General features: G+C 42.1%; 3 protein-coding genes across 11 annotated transcripts; 1 reads left to right on the forward strand and 2 right to left on the reverse strand.

Moving 5' to 3' along the window:
* Positions 1-442: 442 nt before the first annotated feature.
* Positions 443-10,669, reverse strand: vamp4 (vesicle-associated membrane protein 4). 8 transcript variants are annotated; one of them, XM_061683174.1, is made up of 10 exons: positions 10,519-10,665; positions 8,924-9,045; positions 8,300-8,384; positions 6,758-6,865; positions 5,467-5,513; positions 4,567-4,617; positions 3,581-3,681; positions 2,653-2,732; positions 2,517-2,568; positions 443-1,457 (listed from the first exon to the last, which is right to left on the reverse strand). In XM_061683174.1, exons 4-10 carry the CDS (start codon positions 6,821-6,823, stop codon positions 1,432-1,434), a joined length of 423 nt encoding a protein of 140 aa, XP_061539158.1. In that variant the 5' UTR covers positions 6,824-6,865; positions 8,300-8,384; positions 8,924-9,045; positions 10,519-10,665; the 3' UTR covers positions 443-1,431. The 8 variants fall into 8 exon arrangements, with proteins under 8 accessions (XP_061539158.1, XP_061539156.1, XP_061539160.1 ...); XM_061683172.1 differs by lacking the exon at positions 8,300-8,384 and having other exon boundaries at positions 443-1,659; positions 10,519-10,669; XM_061683176.1 differs by lacking the exon at positions 8,924-9,045.
* On the forward strand, positions 9,559-12,677 carry rangrf (RAN guanine nucleotide release factor). Of its 2 annotated transcripts, none has more exons than XM_061683166.1 (2): positions 9,559-10,127; positions 11,899-12,677. In XM_061683166.1, exon 2 carries the CDS (start codon positions 11,949-11,951, stop codon positions 12,519-12,521), a length of 573 nt encoding a protein of 190 aa, XP_061539150.1. In that variant the 5' UTR covers positions 9,559-10,127; positions 11,899-11,948; the 3' UTR covers positions 12,522-12,677. The 2 variants fall into 2 exon arrangements, with proteins under 2 accessions (XP_061539150.1, XP_061539151.1); XM_061683167.1 differs by lacking the exon at positions 9,559-10,127 and adding an exon at positions 10,531-10,702.
* A 2,387-nt stretch (positions 12,678-15,064) lies between these two features.
* On the reverse strand, positions 15,065-18,370 carry itpa (inosine triphosphatase (nucleoside triphosphate pyrophosphatase)). Its single transcript, XM_061684473.1, has 9 exons — positions 18,251-18,370; positions 18,054-18,181; positions 17,808-17,865; positions 17,520-17,584; positions 17,015-17,088; positions 16,899-16,930; positions 16,722-16,834; positions 16,565-16,641; positions 15,065-16,087 (listed from the first exon to the last, which is right to left on the reverse strand). Exons 2-9 carry the CDS (start codon positions 18,114-18,116, stop codon positions 15,973-15,975), a joined length of 597 nt encoding a protein of 198 aa, XP_061540457.1. The 5' UTR covers positions 18,117-18,181; positions 18,251-18,370; the 3' UTR covers positions 15,065-15,972.
* Between the last annotated feature and the right edge of the window lie 7 nt (positions 18,371-18,377).

Below are 18,377 nucleotides of genomic sequence, written 5' to 3' on the forward strand. Positions count from 1 at the left end.
TGCTAGAGGACTCTGCATCTTTTTGCACAATTGTTTTTTGTCAATGTCTTTATGTCCCCAAAGTGTTCTGTAAATTGACTGTCTGTTGTACTAGAGCGGCTCCAACTACCGGAGACAAATTCCTTGTGTGTTTTGGACATACTTGGCAAATAAAGATGATTCTGATTCTCATGATTTTTCCTTGTTTTTTTTTTTGTGTTTATGAGGAAAGCGGGTTCCAGAGAGGGGCAATTGTGGGTTAGTTTTTGTTGTATTGTTTTTGTTTGGGATAACGAGATGAAATACGTTAATCTGAGCTCTCTCCATCCCCATTTCAAACTGAGGTTGTTTTGTTGTTGTTGGTTGGTGTTGTTTTGTAAAATTACAAAATGAAGCGTTTCCTCTTCTTCATCTCCCATCAACTCTACCACGGTCCTCCAACCAGATCAAACCGGAGAACGGATCTTTAAAAGCACTTTATTTCAGATGGAGGGGAGGGTAGGAATAAGGATTGGAATGCTTATGGCAAAGTGTGGCGTTACAGAATCAATATGTACAGCTTGTAAAAAAATTAAAGAACATTAAATAACAATAGGTAGTTAAGTCCAGATCATTTCACAGTTTTAAGAACGACCTCTGGAATGCGAAGATGAACTGTCCCCCTCACCTTCATACAACACAAGTGTCACGTTCAGCAGAACCAAAAGAATAGAGACAGAGCGAGAGACAGAGCGAGCGAGAGAGCGAGAGAGAAGCACTCCAGGACCAAACCGAACCAGAGGGGTGGGTCGGGGTTGACCACATCGGCCCAGAGACATTCATGACATGGAGGTTTTGGTTTTGACCCTTTCACTGGCGGCGGCTAGGATGATGATGAAGGACTTTGATGTTTGGGGGATACTCCCAAACCATAGTGCCCGTTAAGACCATAGTTTCAAAAAGAAAAAGAAAAAAGCGCTGTAGTGTTTTGATTCAGTTCTGTACACACACTTTCCCTTTTTGACTTCCATTGTTGGTACTCATCCACTTGAGGCAATACACACTTCCAGTCCAGTGATTGGTGGACAGAGAACAGTCACTTCCATGATGGACACTAAAGTCTTCTTGTAGTAAAGAGTATGAAGAAGAAGAAGAAGAAGAAGAGCAAATGTCCTCCATTGTGGTTTCCTGTATGGTCTTCCTCTCCTTGGTTAAATAGATTGGCAGGTTACACGATAATGTCACACACTGAACTGTACTACTTGGCGTGAAGACAGACGCGTCCAATTAGACCGACTCTACGCTTTCTAAAACTCCGAAGCAGGCATGAAGGCGGCCAACCTTAGTGATGATCGCTGAAGGAGGAGGGGGGTCGTCCGGCGCCCACCCACCCCCAACCGGATAGGGGGACCGTGGGAAGAGATGCCGAGGAAGGATGGAGGGTGGCCCCGTCGCCCTCCTCCTCCTCGGACACTAGCGATACCGCAGAATCACTGGAACTGAGAGGGACGAGAGAGATGAAGACCTAAAATGTGGCTTCAATCAACGGTGACACAGTGGAGCAGCGAGCAGTTTTAATGTTCTCGTTGAGCAGTTTGTACACTGATGCAGTTAGGGCGATGATTTTGAGGGGAGCAACTTGAAAGGTGCGTTAGGCGCTGCCTTGCTCAAGGCTAGCTCAGTCTGTGAAGACTTGGCGGGCTGTGGGGGATGGACAGAAACTAACGCAGGAGTAGGCCAAGTATGGAAAATAAGTTTTTTCTCATTCATTTACCTCACTGAACAATTTCTTAACTGATGTATTGGAAATAAAATTGTACAGTAAAAATATACATTCAATTAAGCCTTGCTTCTCAAAAGGGTTAATTACAATTTATTCACTATTTGCAGTCACTTATCAAATTAAATGAATTGAATTATTGTAAATAATAAGATTCAAATAAAATTCAAAAAAATATTAATTGGGTAATTATAAATTAAACAGAATTAAATATTGTGACTTTATTATTAAAATAAAGTATTTTACATTGTCTTCTTACTTTTTCAATAGCAATTAAAAAATGTGTGTGTGTGTGTGTTACAAAGTTTGTTTTTTCTTTATGTTTGTGTAGATTCTCAGTCATCCAGGTCCTGGTAATCCATCCTGGTAATTTCTTGTTTTCCAAACATGTTAAAAAATGTCTGAGGCAGTTACGCTAAAAAGGTGGATGGTTGGTTCATTTTTAAAAATCAATGAGCACAAACGTTTGTCCACCCTTGGTGGCACTGAAGCCCCAAATGCTCAGCCACAACATAATTCCGTAGCCGCCCTCAACCAACCAAGAAATGGGCATAGATGACTACAATTTATCTCACTGGGCATGCTCAAGTTGTTTGTTGTTACTGTATGATAAGCTATAGCCCTATCCCTAAACCTATACGGTCTACAAGTGTTTGGTGGTTTAGTGGTTCCAATTTAAATTCCGATTACATCGCTGCCGTAAACTAGGACCCTCTGTTATGTAAAAGTAGTGATGAGATTCAAACCAGGGGAGGTTATGTGTACCTAATATACTCACCGATGATAATGAGCAGGAGACCCACCACGACCAGAGCGATGATCATCTTCATCTGCGGATGACAAAGCACACCAGCTTGGTAACACTCATTACCAGTGACCAGGACGCACAGGTGAAATGGGACCCCAAAACACACCTTCATGTTCCGCCATAACATCCTCCTGTGCAGATGTTTGGCTCGGCTGCTGAAGGCGGACGCGTTGTCCGATAGGCTCTCTGGCAAAATGAAAAAGGCACATGAGGACACGTGAGGAGAAATTTTAGGAGAAGCTGTGTATCGCGTTTGCATGGACTAGGGCTCACGTGACTCAGACTGCACGCCTATTACGCAAGGTTCCAGAACACATGAAAAGTTGCCAATTTATACACAACAGAACAAAAACACATTAGCTGCCTACTACTTAACACTGTGGCATGTCCTCCTGCCTGCCCGTCGTCTGGATACCGCTGTTGTTAATGTACCGTTTACTAGCGTGCAAACACTGTGTTTCCCTCGCCTCATCCAAGGCCGGACCTCCCCTGTGAGCCTTTGTCTGCTGCCTCTTGTGCAGACGCTTCTCAACCCAGAGGAATGTAACAAAATCCATCTACTAAGGCCGCACCTGCAACGGGCGCCCGAGGTAGGGACACTCATCTAATCAGTGTGCAAAATGTGTTCCATATGCTTGTTGTTGGCTGCTCAGATACAACAACCGCGTGAATGCCAAGTGATTGGCAACGACCAAACATCTTCAGCCTGATGTTGAGCGCACACACACTAGATCGATACGCTCGCGTTATTTCCACGTTCACATGCAAGCACCCGACACGCACAAATTCTTACTATACAATGAATTTTGAAGCAATCATTTTTTCATGGGTTTTTACAGTATACAGCCAAGTCCAAATTAAGGACTTTACAAAGTGCTTGCTCATTTGGGGTCGTTGTCTGTATTGATACATGTGGAATTTAGATACATTTTCTAAATATTTTCTGGTACATTCATTCTTAAAATGTAATTCAAATGTGCCTTTAAATAAAAGCAGCAAGCCTTGTTTGCCCATGTGTACCACTGAAGACTCACCCGACTTGTCCTGCAGGTCGTCGAGGCGCTCGCCCCTCTCGATCACCTTGGAGATGTTCTCCTGCATCACGTCGATCACTTCGTCCACCTGCGACTGCACGCTGCGCACCACCGAAGACAACCAAGAGTCATCAACATAAAACAGTGTGAAACGCCCTAACGAATGCTTGTGCGTAGCATCTTGACATGGTCGCGCTGTAACCCTTTCTGTAACAGATATTTGAACACAAACGTGGAGCAACACATGTAGACAACATAACAGTACCTCAGAGGCATATATTCTTTATCCTCTGCAAAGAACGACTGCTGAGGAGTTGTGATGTCTCATGTATGTCTATATTATACTGCCCCCAGGTGGCCAAGGCGCACACACCAGGAGCAGCAGCATGACGACAATTCATTGAAGAATGACGTAGCTAGCTAGTCATTTGGGGGCTCACGACAAACACAGTCACTCGCCGCCTTATGTAATTTAGACCTCTTTGTCCTGCTCTCTGTTACAATCTGTTACAATTATCTGACAGCTAAAGTTAGCCTATTAATATTTACCACCAAAGATTTTTGTTATCTTCAACTAAAAAGTTTGAATTTCAGAAAATTATACATAAAGTCCTTAATTAAGATCCTTCTTGATGATTATCAAATAAGTGAGTAAGTTTAATTGGGCCCACATCATTAAGGCTTACCAGCTTCCCTCCCAGTGACGAGGACTGGCTAAGTGCAGCTAAAGGTTTAGCCACATAAACACGTGATGTTGTGGCTAGATTTTTTATACTGTTTAGCCACATTGGCTAAGAGATTTCATGGCCCAGGGCCAACCCTGAACAACTTGCATGTTAACCTGCCTGTTACACAATGCCGATAACTACTTGCAAGACCCCGGTAAACACAACAAGCCACTTATGTAACACACAGACGCGACTGATTGCGTGCGAAAGCTTTGACCTCTGGCTCGGCGTCGTGGGGAGGAATTCATTTGGACTTACTGTTTGAATTTATCATTCGGGCCTCCCAATCGGGGTCCCGTCGGGCCGCGCCTGCAGAACAGACAGACATCGAGTCAGTAACAATACAGAGCACCGTGGTAAATGCTAAAAACTGTATACAGGGTGGACCAAAAGTAGGTAGACGTACACTTAAAATTTGTTTACCTTTATGAAAAACAGTTTAATTTCGAAAATTCAAAGTAGGGTTTCTATCATGGCTTAAGGTTTCAAACGTGTGTTTCAAACCAGATTGTTGGTTTTGTGTTTTCATGTGTTGTGTGCGCACGTGTGTGTGTGTGTTGACCTGGTGAAGGCCCCAAAAGCGGCGATGCGCTGCTTCAGTCCCTCCGTTATCAGTCTTTGCTTCCTTCTTTCACCCATTCTATCCTTCCTCAATTTCATACATCCTTGTTTCCTTGCATCCTTGCTCCCTTTTCATACATCATTTCCTTCCATACTTTACTACCTTTCCCTACCACACTTTCTCATTCCACTCAATGGTTTTGTTAATATGCTTGGATACAGTACTCTCTGAACAACCAGCTTCTTTAGCAATGACCTTTTGTGGCTTATCCTCCTCGTTGACTGAGTCTCCTCGTTGACCTTGAGTTTCCGATATTGAACATTTTCACAATATTCAAATTTTCTGACACACTGAATTTTGGGTTTTCATTATCAGTCATTTATAATCCAAATTACGAGAAACAAAGGCTTGAAATATTTCATCCATCCATCTATTTTATGAAGCGCTTATCGATGTGTAATGTTCATTTTCTTCAATGACTGACAAAAACATTGAACTTTTTCAAAATCTTCAAATTTTTTTTAGATGCACCTGTAAGTTCATTTAAAATTATATCCCTACTTTTGGTCCACCTTGTGTATGCAGACAAAACTCACAGAAAAAAGTCTTCTTCCTCATCTGAGTCTTCCTCCAGCAGGTTCCTCTGCGAACACAAAACAGTCAAGACAACAAACAAAATGTAAAATGCTCCTCGTAATTATTGGAAATGGAATTAGCGCTTATGTTTTAAAAACAGCTCAGTGTGATTAAATGGAGTTAAACTCCAAGCCCAATAAGAGTATTGAGTGAATACCTCTTTCTTGCACTGTCATCTTTGTAAAGGCAAATATTTTTGTATTGGAGGTGCACCTCATGTTGTGGTGGGGGAGTTTAAAAAGATTTACTATGATGGTGAGTGGCTACTAGTCTGCTTGCTGTCTCCACCTGAGACAACATCAAAAGCACCGAGCCCTTGCCAACAACGGACTGGATCCAACGTGTGAGCGTGGATCTAGAGGAGCAGACTAGAGTCTAAAAAAAGCAGCTACACCAAACACCGACGCTATTCATGGAGAATCAGCGAGGACATGTGCATTAAATTCCTCACAGGAGGAGAATGGGTCCGGTGCGGCTCGCTTTCCAATTGGACGGCGGCGTGGCGGAAAACCCTGTTGCCGGGAGAAACGGCGCCTCCCTACATTGTTTAAACACGCCGCATGCATCACGGGATGTTCCGTGAGATTAGGACTACATTTCCTACTGGTACTGTGGAATCACGGAGACTAAAGGATGGCGACCGTCATCTAAATCTGATGAAGTATCCACAACACACCAAAACAAAAGTTGACAGGGGATGGTGGGTGTTGTGAGGCTCGATCTTGGCGAAGACAACGGCACGTGCAAGACACTGTAGGCTTAATATTGTAAACTAAACTGAAATTAACTTAAACTTAATTAACCAGCTCATCCACGACCCTATTAAGGATAAGTGCTATATAAAATGGATGGATTGATAAACTGCATTTTTCAAGTCATCCTGTTTTGACATGTCAACAAAAGGGAAGTTCTTCTTCTACTTACACTCGTCGACGTGACTTAGCTGTTATTTGAAGCTAGAATTACAAGTGGTTGCTACGGGATTGTCGATGCCGCGTACTTCCTTCAGTGCTATCTTGACAACAACGCCGTGACTTTTATTTCTAAATATAGGTCATGATCTTTTAGTCAGCCTGCTGAGTGCATCAATAAAAACCTACGCACATGCACGCACAATCTCACAGCCAAAAACCTACACAAACACACACACAATCTTACAGATACACACAAACACACAATCTCAAACACGCCACACGCAATCTTACACACATACTATCGCAGATAGACAGACAGACACACTCTATTCCTCACCCTCTCGCTGCGAACTGATCCCGTGACCTCATCATCGTTGAGATGTCGCTTAAACTTGGGGGGCATGTTGTCGTCAAGCTGCTGCTGCTCCTCCCGATCGGGCTCCCTCTGCAGGGGGGGGGGCACAGCAAAAGGGCCATCAGGAGAATTGGCACAGGAAAGGTTGAAGCTAATTGACACTTTATTAGGTACACCTCCACAATCTAATGATGTTTAATACACATAACAACGTTCAACAGCTCAGAATCAACTAATCTGCTTATAGAGGGGACATATTATGGGAAAATTTCTTTTTCATGGCTAGTGTAAAAAAAAACAAAAAAAAAACAGCAGTACAGTGATGTCTTGAGATACAAGTGACCTGACTGGGTTTTTCGAGACACGAGCAGTCGATTGGACGATTTTTCGCTTTGACTTGCAAGCGCAAACTTGAAATATGAGCGCTGTAGGGTTGCAGATGACTCAACTCACTTCACAACAAGCAGCAGTTTGGCATATATAATTAGTACATTATCCTCCAAAAAGTAATTTAAAGCCGTTTGGCACACTCAGCTGAAGGTTACTGTCAAAACAAACATTAAACAAAAGAGAATTTTACATTGTGTATTCAAAGCAACCCCATTGCCTCCACTACCTGAATGCTAGAATACAATGGGAAATTCCATAAACGCGCCCGGTCTAACAATTAGCATCTATGCGGTAGTGTTACCCTTCAAGCCATTGGTTCTCAACTGTTTTGAACCTGGGCCCCGCAATTTACTATTGTCGCCAAGTCGCGACCTACTTTTACATAAGTTAAGAACAATAAACAACATATATTGTTCAAACATAGCTTTTGAAAAGGTACATCACATTTTTAAATGTAACTACTAATGATTGCATGTTCAAAGTCCGTTCCAAGGCAACTGATTAAGAAACGGGGGAGGAAAATGACAACTATGTACAAAGAATAATATCTTGACACTGATCTCGTTTTTAGGAAAATGCAACATCAACAGTTTGTCTTTTTTTTTTAGGAAATGGAGGATACAAATCAAAGCAAGTGTACATTTTAGTAGTCTGTATTAGTATGCTATAAAAACAGCAATGGCAATTTTCATGTGAGAGGCCTTTTAAATACGGCTGGAAGTTGCATTTACAACCCAGGCAAGTTTCTGACGCACTCATGTCATAATAATGTTATTTTCAAACCATGCCTGTCAAAATGTTATTTTCAAAATCAAAGGCAAGTCCGGGATGCACGTTACTATTCCACTTCTCCTACGCTCTACACCATGATATTACCCGAATTTGTATGCAAGTCAGAACGCGCCTTGGTCTTTCTCTAACCTATGGTAGCGCGGTACTAAAGTCGTAATTACAGTAAGTACTTTGATGAAAAACACTTGTAGGCCAAAAATATAGAACAATGCAATGAAAAACAGTAAATATGGCACAAACTGAGCGTGCCTTCTTGTACCAAGTGAAAATGTATTTTAACGCCATCTGTAACCTAGAATGTCGGTACCATTGTAAACCAAGGAATCTGTGTAATTTTTTTACCTTCTGTCCGTGACCCAGTTCTGGGTCCCGACCCACCCGTTGAGAATCACTGCTTTAAGCAACTGCTATCTGAACACAACCAGTGCTGCAACACATGAAGACATGACAGACTAATATACAGTATTCTTTATCTTCTGCGAAGAACTAATACTACCGCCGGACTGAGAAGTATATCTGTATGTCGGTATTATACTGCCCCCAGGTGGCCAAGGCGCACACAACAGAAGGAGCAGCATAATTGAAGGAGAAAGGGTGATCAAATCTGTTTTAAGTGTATTTGTCTCCATACTATTTGTCTTTATAAATTATAATATTATCGAGTGTTATTTTTCTCATTAAAAACATTACAAAATGATGTGGGGTTTTTTTCAGGGGGGCGGTAGGCTGGAACATAACATGGAAAGATGATCCGAGATACGAGTGTTTTGAGTTACAAATGTGATCAAGGAACAAATTAACCTTACCTCAAGGCACCACTGTACATAGTTTATCCCTTGTGTATTTTGACCGCCAGATATAATTTGTAAAGACTACTGTTTCAAATTGTGTTGATAAAAAAAGGCTCCTTTAAAAGTGTCACATAACCACCCCACCCCCACTTCTCTGAGCAACCATAAGTTATACCATTGAGTCCAGTTCAGTTCAGAAACGGTTACTTTCTCCGCGTCCGATTCTGGCACCGCAACTGGAAACCTTTCAGGCCTTTCAGTGCGAGGACGTTTCCAGTAAACACACAAGCAAAGCGGCTGTGGAGAGGGAACAGAGAAGAGAAAGGGGAACAGAAATCTAGTATGTTAGACACATAGAAAGGAAACATAAAAATATAGAGTTAGCAGATAGAGAAACATGAAAAATCCTTTAAACGGTCGAGGTTCCCCTAACGCCCAGCTCAAGACCCAAATTAGTCAATAGTAATGGGCGACCCAATGAAAAAGACCCGGTCATGGGTGAGAGCGAAGGGTAAATGATTAAAATCAGCAAGAAAATTAAAGCAAAGACCCAGGCTTCATTAATAATTTAAGCCCTACTTTAATATGGGGTGGGCCAAAAGTTGGTACAAATCCACAAGGGAGAAAGGTAGTTTTAAACAAAAGGGGGGATGCAAATTAAAAGGAAGGAAAAGTAAAGAAAGGCAGAGAGGAAAATAGGATGTCAGCAAGGAAAGAAAAAAGCTGATCTGAATGAAAGGACATAAGGGAGGTAGAAAATCAAAGGGAGGAAGGCTGTAAGGACACATGACTAAAAAGTGAAGGAAGAAAACGAGGTCAGGAAAGAAAAAAGCAGATCAGAGACAAAGGCAGTAAAGGTCTGAAGTGGGGGTGATAAAGAAGGAAGAAAAGCAGGTTTACACAATGGATGGGAGGATGTATGAACACCTGGTGTGGCAGAACAAAGGAAAGAAGGGACGAAATGAAGGCGTTTAAGCAGAGGAAAGACGGACGTACGGATGCATGAATAAAAAGTGGGTCTGATGGATAGGAAGGAAAGCCGGAAGGGAAGAAAGGAGGAATAAAGAGGTAGAAAAGTACATTTAAGCAACAGCGGGAAGGATGTTAAGGATGCATGAATAAAAAGCGGGTCTGAGGGAAGGAGGTGTCAAGGAAGAAATGATGGAAGGTGTATGGAAGGAGGGGAATGAGGTAAGAAAGGAAGGAGACCAGAATAGCAGAAAATCAGGTTAAAGTGAAGGAATAATGCACGAATAAAAATCATGTCAGAGGGCAAGAAAGGAGAAGTCTTGAGAAGGAAGGCACGATAAGAGGTCGGAAATTAAGTAAGGATGCATGAGTAAAAAGTAACCCTAAGGAAGGAAGTCAGGAAAACACCTGTAAGTATACAAACGCTTTTTTTTTTTTTTTTGCGATTTTCTTTTGGGGGGGTGGGGGTAGTAGCACTGTCCCTACTTTGGCCCACCCTGACAAACCTACCTGTCACACTCCTTTGTAAAATAGAAATGTCACAATTAATCCCAACATAGGCCTGCGTTGTTTCAAACGTACTTTACAGTACAATGACAGTACAACAGTTCCTCGCCCGTTTAGTCACAAAGCAAACGCTTTATGGCATCATTTTTTAAAAAAAAAACATTACAGATTAAGAAGCTGTGTCACTGCTCTTTAACATGTCGTAGCCTCCATGCTAAGCTACGGATGCTAATGCCACCGGCGCTCGCCTCGGTTAGAAAAACAAGCGAACTTCGACGTGGGAGGACGACTCACGCTTTAAGATGTCACCTTTGTGTGAGGTTTCATCGAATGATATCAAAGAAGAGGCCCATTGTGGATGTTAGCCGAGCTTCCGTCGCGACTGCTGCTACTGCTTCGTGATAGCTCGACACAGATCAGCTGACCAGGAAGTCAAGCAGGAAAGCCGCACCCACCCTCCACAGAATTTCTTATACTGGTCAGTAATATAGTATGTTTTACTGATATTAATTAAAAAAAAGAGGATTTATGCCCGTTTTAGTGAGATAAAATTCGGCTTAAATTCAATTATAGGGGAACTCAAGCATGGTTGCAGTGTCTTGTCTCCGCCTCGCCTGTAGATGGCAGCAGTGCACTCATGCACTAAGCTTACATTATACAAAGAAGAAATAACCGGAAAAGGCACTAAGCAACCGTAAACAAGCAGAGCCGCCCTCCAAATTGGCCCAAAGTAATGTTATACAAGTCAACAACATACACTTTTCCTCCTTCCGTACTGATTGCTTTTCTACCTTCCTTTATCTCAGACCATGATTGTTTCTTAGCAAAATACCTTCCTGACCACCATTTTTTTCCTTCCCTGTGACCAGCTTTTTATTCATGCATCTTTCACCTACAGTCTTATCTGTTTTTCTGGTTCCCTTCTCCATTTTCTCCCTTTGTCTCTCTTTTTTTTTTTTTTTTTTTTAATTCCGCTTTACATCAATCCTTCTGTGGCTTAAACCTGCTTTTCTGCCTTGCCTTACTTCCATCTTGGGTACTTTTCCAATGCTGCTTCAGATTACACTTATTTGTTATTGACTCAAATTGTTTTCCATTATTCACAGTAATTGTAAAAGTAGTTAATGAAAAAAAACTGTAGTGTACCTAATTTTAGCTCATCCTACAATCTGTTTTACTGCCATTTATATAGCATCTCCGTTTTATTTACATTAGTAGAGCGAGAGAATGTAGTTTGTTTTATGAATTTCGTCGTCTTGTTTTGGCTGTGGCTCAACTGTAGATGGCAGCAGTGCGCTTAACGAAGCATCTCCATTACGAAGAAGAAATCAAACCGGGGAAAAAAGAGGGAGATTGGTCCTAAACATGTCAATAATACAGTATGACTTTACTGCCATCAATGTAGAGGAAACATTTTCATTTTATCTACATTATTATCGAGGGAAAATATACTTTTACTTTCAAAAATTCAGCTATATTGCTGTCGTCTCAGCCTTGCCTGTAGATGGCAGCAGTGCGCTTATTAAACGTGTACATTACGTAGAAGAAATTAAAACAGGAAGCAAGTTCCTAATGTGGCGACAGTGTACTTTCGTCACGTTCCCCCCCCCCCCCCCCCCCCCCCCCCCCTGACTAATGTAAATTAAAGTTTGGTTGTTGTTTTTTTTTTAACAGATTTTACAAAGAAGGTGTCAGGAGTTGAAGTCTCCCGTCGTCACGTTGATATGCAGCGCGTCAACGAGCCTCATCCGTTGTTCGGAGGCGCTCTGTCCGCCGTCCTCCCTCACAGCGCCGCGGACGTGAGCAAGCTGCGGGAGATCCCAGACAACCAAGAGGCGTTCGTCCACGCCCGCACAGACCAGAGCCTCATCGTGGAGCTGGTCGAATACCAAGCCCACGTCGCGGACCAGGACGCGGCCCGGTACCACTTCGAGGACATCGCGGGTAACAACGCCGCCTCGCAGCCCGGCGCGCAGGAGGTAACCGGTGTAGTCGCCTTGCACAAATCGTCGCTCTCCCTGTCGGCGTGCAGCTGCGCCTGGGCGCTGACGGGCACCCAGTGTGTGTCCAAATTCAACGAGACGGCCAGGAACCGGGTGAAGGTCCACCTCGGCGTGTTCCGTCTGCCCCAGTTCGGCACGGACGTGCTGGTGACGTTCAACGACCCGCAGAGCATCTGCCCCGACAGCAGCAGCAGTCCCGCGGCCGTGGGAGCCGGGGTAGAGCCGTGGACTGCGGAGGACTTCCAGCAACTGCTGCAGTCCCTGACGCTGCACAACCCAGGGCTGTTCGGCTAAAAGCTGGGGTGGGGAAACCGATGAACCGTGGGACATTAACAGACCCCGAGAGTGTTTGATCCTTCCATCCATGCAAATCAAAGACTCCAAATATTTTATGTTGCCTAAATAAAAGATGATTGCCCTATTAGATGTCAATAAACTTTAAAACTGAAATTAGGGTGAGATGTATCAAGTATACACAACAGGAAGAAAATGTGCCACGTTCCCAAAAAATAAAAGTATCACATGATCAAAGAAAAGTATGTGATTCCCACTTTAAAAATAAAAAAAATAAGTTATTTTGATTGCTGATTATGTAAAATACGGTACTCCGAAATCCAACAGCATATCTTCCGTGATGCAGGTTGCCTTCCAAGTTCTAATTTCAAGACAATTTCTCCCATTGGAAATACTGTACAGTGGTACCTCGACTTACGAGTGCCCCAAAACGTTAAGTTTTGCCATTATTATTTTGCTGTGATGTGAGCCAAAATTTGAGTTGCAAGCGAGCTTCTGATCAACGCTGAACAAAAATATAAATACAACATTTCTGTTTTCGCTCCCATTTCTATATGCGCTTAATTCACAGCTATGGCCCGGTACACACAAAGACAATTGGGCTGTTTTTTGTCCTGATTTTGCCTCGTCCCAACTAAGGATGTCAAAAACCAGACTATTTTATTTTTGATAAGATGATCCTATAAGATTATCCTTAGGTCTGAGGTGCGTTAAGAGTGGATTTGTCCTGATAATTGGGTACAAAACAGGTAGGGGCTGACAATCAGTATAGGCTGGATTAAGGAACAGTGCGTGTCATACTTTTCCCACTCCTGTTTTCAACTATTAATATAGGAAATTTAAAAATTCTCTGAATTTTTGCTTTTCAGGGTTCACTGTAGTGTAAAAGCAGAAGCTTTAAACACTGTCTTGCAATGCATCAAGTGCATGTGAACGCAGTAAAATGCAGGTCCCCATTACAGATTGTCTTCACTTTTCTCCGAAACTCCACAAATACCAGTTGGAATGTTCCCATCACTTCGATAGGAACAAAAAAGTTAATTCTCCTCCTCCCTCCCATTTTGTTCAAAACATTTTTGGAAAGTCATTAATACGACGTTTTTGACACAAAAGCCGAGCATCAGTCATTTGTTATGCGGCACAAAGCTCTCTTTTATAGTCCTGTGGGTTGTTATTCTTCGTAAGAGCGTGTGGAGGTTTTCTTGTGTGTCCGGTACGTTAGTCTGTCCCTCTGGAAGCTACATCAAAACCTCTTCCTCCTCTTGCGTAATCATGACAGACGGTGACTTAAGAGTATGTCACACAGCCATTTTCCTGTTTTTATCCTTGTGTCTGAAAAGAAAAGCATCCCTCTGAACCCACACCAATATTATGTTGCAAGTAGTAGTTTAGAGGATTGCTATCAGAGTGGGCTTTCCGTCCTAATATAATATAATATAATATAATATATAGTACTGTGGAACTTACAAAGTTGGAACATCCTGAAAGTGGTCAAATTTGCAGTTGCACTAGTGAAGTTGTCGACGCAGTGACGATGTGGGAGGTAATTATGTTTGGTGACCACATACTGTACACACAGTTGAGTGTATGAACTGCTGCCTCCATGAGTGAAACACACGCGCACACACACACACACACACACACACAGGGCTCGGTTTACCCAAGTAGAAGCCGTTTGCAGTCGCAAGTTCGCATCGCCCTAATTCAGCCGCCAGTTGTCATGGTAACAAAGCCAGACTTGCCATTGGCCCAGCAATAAAGGGGCGGGGTATAGAGTCATTCACTTGACTTGCATGAGAGTATAATTTTTTCCCCATCCATCTTCTGTACCGCTTATCCTCACTAGGGTCACGGGTGTGCTGGCGCCTATCCCCAGCTATCTTCGGGCGAGAGGCAGGGTACACCCCTCAAAACAACTGGTTTAAAGTCTCCCTTGAAATGTTACTCATTACCATCAACGTTTTTACTGATCCTGGAACAGATCATTTATATTTCCATTATTTCCTCTGTGGGGAAAAAAATGGTTGGGCAACACAAAGTGGATTGTGTTGGACTTTGGCGGTTGGGCCATGCTTTCTATAAATGTGAAAGCACGTGACTTTTTTTTCCAAAGCGCACGTGCGGCACTGGTGCTGCACGTGGGCGGCATAGCAGTCACGTGAACTTCCTGTAGCGGGATTTGTGACTCCACGGGTCATTTATTATCCAAATTCCCTTGTTATTACTGTTCTTTTGGGACTACAGACCCCTTTATCCACCCTCCCTTCATACACCATCCAGCCTGAAACAACCATCTTTCCTCAGCTTTAATCTGTTGCTCTCATCAGGACTTTGGAGCTTCTCGTGGGATTTATGCTCCTTTAAGATCTCATCTTTTGTGCTTGGAAACTACAGTGCATCTGAAAAGTATTCACAGCACTGCACATTTTGTTATGATACAATCTTTTTCCATAATGAAAGGGAAAAAAAATAAAAAAATCTTCAAAATTCTAAGCACATCCCATAATGACAACATGAAAATCATTGGGAAAAGCGGCACAGCAAAAGGATGGATCGATGACATTTTACCAAATGCTTGCAAGTTTATTAAAAATAAAAAACTGAATGTGGGGGGGGGGGGGGGGGGGTTGGAGTAGAGTCTGTGAGAATACCTTCTGGTATTCATCGCACTTCACCCCCCCCCTACATTTTGTTATGTAAATGCATTTTTCCGAAATGGAATCAATTATTTTTTTCCCCCTTACAGTTCTACACACAACACTCCATAATGACATCATGGATTTTTTTTTCTCTCTCTTTTTTTTTTTTTTTTTTTTTAAAACTAAGAAATCACAAGTATTCAGTCTTTCCTCAATACTTTGCTGATGCACCTATGGCAGCATTTACAACCTTGTCCTTTTTAATATGATGCCACATACTTGGCGCACTAATCTTGGGGCAGCTCCATCAGTTTTTTACCTCGAGACACTCAGAGATCTACATACAGATTGACTTCATGCTTGTTCTGACATGCACTCACAATTTTGGGAGCTTCACATGAACAGGTGTGTGCCTTTCCAATTCATGTCTAATATACTAAAGTTACCATGAGTGGACTCCAACTATGCTCAGAAACATCTTAAGGATAATAGGAAAACAGGATCCACCTGAGTTAAATCATCAGCTTCATGGTAAAAGCTGTGAATACGTACAGTTTGTGCATAATGATTGCTTAGTTTTTAATTTTCCCTTATATTTACAAAGTCTTGAATTTTTTTTTAAAAAATTACACTTCGTCATTACATGATGTTTGCAGAAAAATATCCTCTCCATAAACTTAGTTTCTGCATGATGTTTCCTCTCCTCAGAATAACGTGTTAAAAAAAATGAGTAAAACATTTATTATGAGCAAATGAATGGAAGCACATATGGAGCTCACTTGTCGTAGATTCTACTGCAACAATACGGCCACTCAGTCATCCGTCTTCTTCGTCTTGGCGTTCGTTGAAAAGTGCTCCGACATGGCCACTAGTGCCCGGTATCGGTGAGAGATTGAGTTCTTGACTTCTTTTGGCAGCTCCGCGTAACTGCAAACAAGGAAGACAGAGGTATTAAAGCAAGACATTATGGAAAATTTACTTTTAAATGGCATGTCTACTGTACAAATAGTTGGGATGATGGAGTGCCTGCCCACCAATCAAATGGGACTTTAAACAACCATATAAATCGTTCATGAACTATTTCTAAAAGAATCTGTCGGTGACCGAGCCATTCTTCACAACTAATTTATAAAATAACCGTCCACACACAGTTTCTCCTCCCATGACATGATGAGCGTTGACGGCTTTGTGTAGAATTTTGAGGGGAAAAAAATATTCAATTTTGGAATAAGGCATAATAAATACAACATAACATAATAAAATGGGGAAAATCGATGTGCTGTGAATACTTTTTACTCCATCACTATGATTAGTTGATTTATCAATGCTTTGGCTACATAGCTGTACAAGCCACAGTTGATCTCTGGGTCCCCCATGTGGTAAGAATAAAGCACAAGCTCCTACGTTTTGTCGTAGCCTTCCGGCTGGAAACAGGGGTCCCAGCCAAAGTCTCGAGGTCCCCTTGGCTCCACCATGCGCCCCTGAAAGAAATACAAATGACATCACATGAGACAAACATGAAAAGGTTGAGGGTGTGACAGGGAAGGGAGATAAGCGAGACCTGTGTTATTCCTCTGAACAGCTGCACTGGTTCGTCTTTTCCGGACGTGAACGCAAATGTGCAGAGGGCCCATGCGGATTTATCCTCAAAGCCAGCGAGGAGTTTGTACAAACCTTTGAAGAGAACACACGATGAGAGGTTTGCCATTCAATTTAATAACTTGACTCTATTGCTCACCTTCTGGCTTGAGTTTATCCAGGAACCACTTTCTACAAAACAAAACATTTACGTTGAAATTGCCTTAAGATCGAATTATGTAATTATATTATATATGTTATAGTCACAAGACTAACATGTAGGGGCCTGGCAAGCCTCCCAATGCCTTGAAACACAGACAGGTGTCCTCCACTATGACCGGTCCATCAATCTGAACATAGAACAGAACAATAAGCTTCAAGACCAACAGTGCAGGCTTTAGTTACTGAAAAAAGCAAGGAAAATGAGAGAAAAAAAACACTAGGAGTAGTTAAGAAGAAAACTGACTCTGCACCCAAATTTAAGGGATTCTTCTTTTGCGCCCCTCGCCCCACAGTGTCCTTCACTGCCGTAACTGATATTCATGAAATGTAATCACTGTTCCTAACTCTAAAAGCCAATAGAAATATGTGGTCAAGGGGGACAAGAAGGGACGCTCAGGTACAATCGTACTTAGTTTTTTATTTGACTGTTTCATAATTATGGCCTACAAGTGTTTTTACACACATATTTACTCATTGACTACTGTGTTAGCATAGGTTAGTGATAGGCTACAGGGCATTCATGCTTGCATCCAAATTGATTTTCTAGTAGTGAGTATACCTCTCTTGCAGCCTCCTTGCACTTCTGTATGGAAATCTCATCTGGTTCTCCTTGGTATTCGGGTACTACAAAGATGGGTGGATGGATTGATTGACAGATAGAAACGTTATTCATCCAGTTTGAGAATTTTAAATTGCTGTCACAGCAGCAAAATTCACGTTTATCACTCTTATTAAGAGTAACAGTAACCAGTAAACTGAGTAACACTTAGCCAAGCAGGTGATAAAACTTTGCAAAGTAGTCATATATTTGGATTAATTATTAATACTATAAAAACGTTTTACTTACAGTCAATTTTCTTTGAGATAAGTTTGTAGGGAAACTTGTCGCCAAGAATCTGAACAACCTGTGAAGCATCGTAAATCGGTAATCGATTAGTATGGCTTGGCCGCACTACAGGTACCCAGCAGGTGTCTCTAGCGTGCAAGAAAACGCCCCGAGTTGAGTCTAAATGAATCGTTTTAACACGTCTCCCCGGAATGTGTATAAGAGGCTTCATTCATTTCGCTATTACGAAAAAAAAACTTCGCTGACCTCTTCAAGTTTTTTCGCGTTTCCAGTCACAAACACCACCGCACGTCCTGCCGGCACCGCCATGATGGATTGTCTTCTTCTTCGTCGTCTTCCGTTTCTTCTTCTACGGTGTTTGACTATGTGGACAGCTTGAAACATAATTTAAAACAGTTTCATATTAATCTTGAAAACACGTATTATATTTAGGAATCAAATACCTGTTTTCGTATTCGTTATTTACACTACTTGTCTTGTTCTTCCAAATGAAAAATAAACCAGAAACAATCACAGCCGGTTTTATTTTCATACGGAGTACCGAGGCCAAGCACCAAGCGACAACCAAGG

The sequence above is a fragment of the Phycodurus eques genome, chromosome 8 (genome assembly GCF_024500275.1).
Source record: "Phycodurus eques isolate BA_2022a chromosome 8, UOR_Pequ_1.1, whole genome shotgun sequence".
NCBI classification, from domain to species: Eukaryota; Metazoa; Chordata; class Actinopteri; order Syngnathiformes; family Syngnathidae; genus Phycodurus; species Phycodurus eques.

What these genes read in the sequence shown, in the direction of transcription:
- vamp4 (XM_061683169.1), bottom strand. An exon ending in GAGGAAGAAGACTTTTTTCT is followed by an intron (nt 4,618 to 5,466) that starts GTGAGTTTTGTC and finishes TCTGTTCTGCAG; the next exon opens with GCGCGGCCCGACGGGACCCC. An exon ending in TGTTATGGCGGAACATGAAG is followed by an intron (nt 2,569 to 2,652) that starts GTGTGTTTTGGG and finishes TGTCATCCGCAG; the next exon opens with ATGAAGATGATCATCGCTCT.
- rangrf (XM_061683166.1), top strand. Translation starts at nt 11,949, where the DNA reads ATGCAGCGCGTCAACGAGCCTCATCCGTTGTTCGGAGGCGCTCTGTCC.
- itpa (XM_061684473.1), bottom strand. Translation starts at nt 18,116, where the DNA reads ATGGCGGTGCCGGCAGGACGTGCGGTGGTGTTTGTGACTGGAAACGCG. An exon ending in GCAAGGAGGCTGCAAGAGAG is followed by an intron (nt 17,089 to 17,519) that starts GTATACTCACTA and finishes TTCTATGTTCAG; the next exon opens with ATTGATGGACCGGTCATAGT. An exon ending in GGCTTGCCAGGCCCCTACAT is followed by an intron (nt 16,931 to 17,014) that starts GTTAGTCTTGTG and finishes TTTGTTTTGTAG; the next exon opens with AAAGTGGTTCCTGGATAAAC.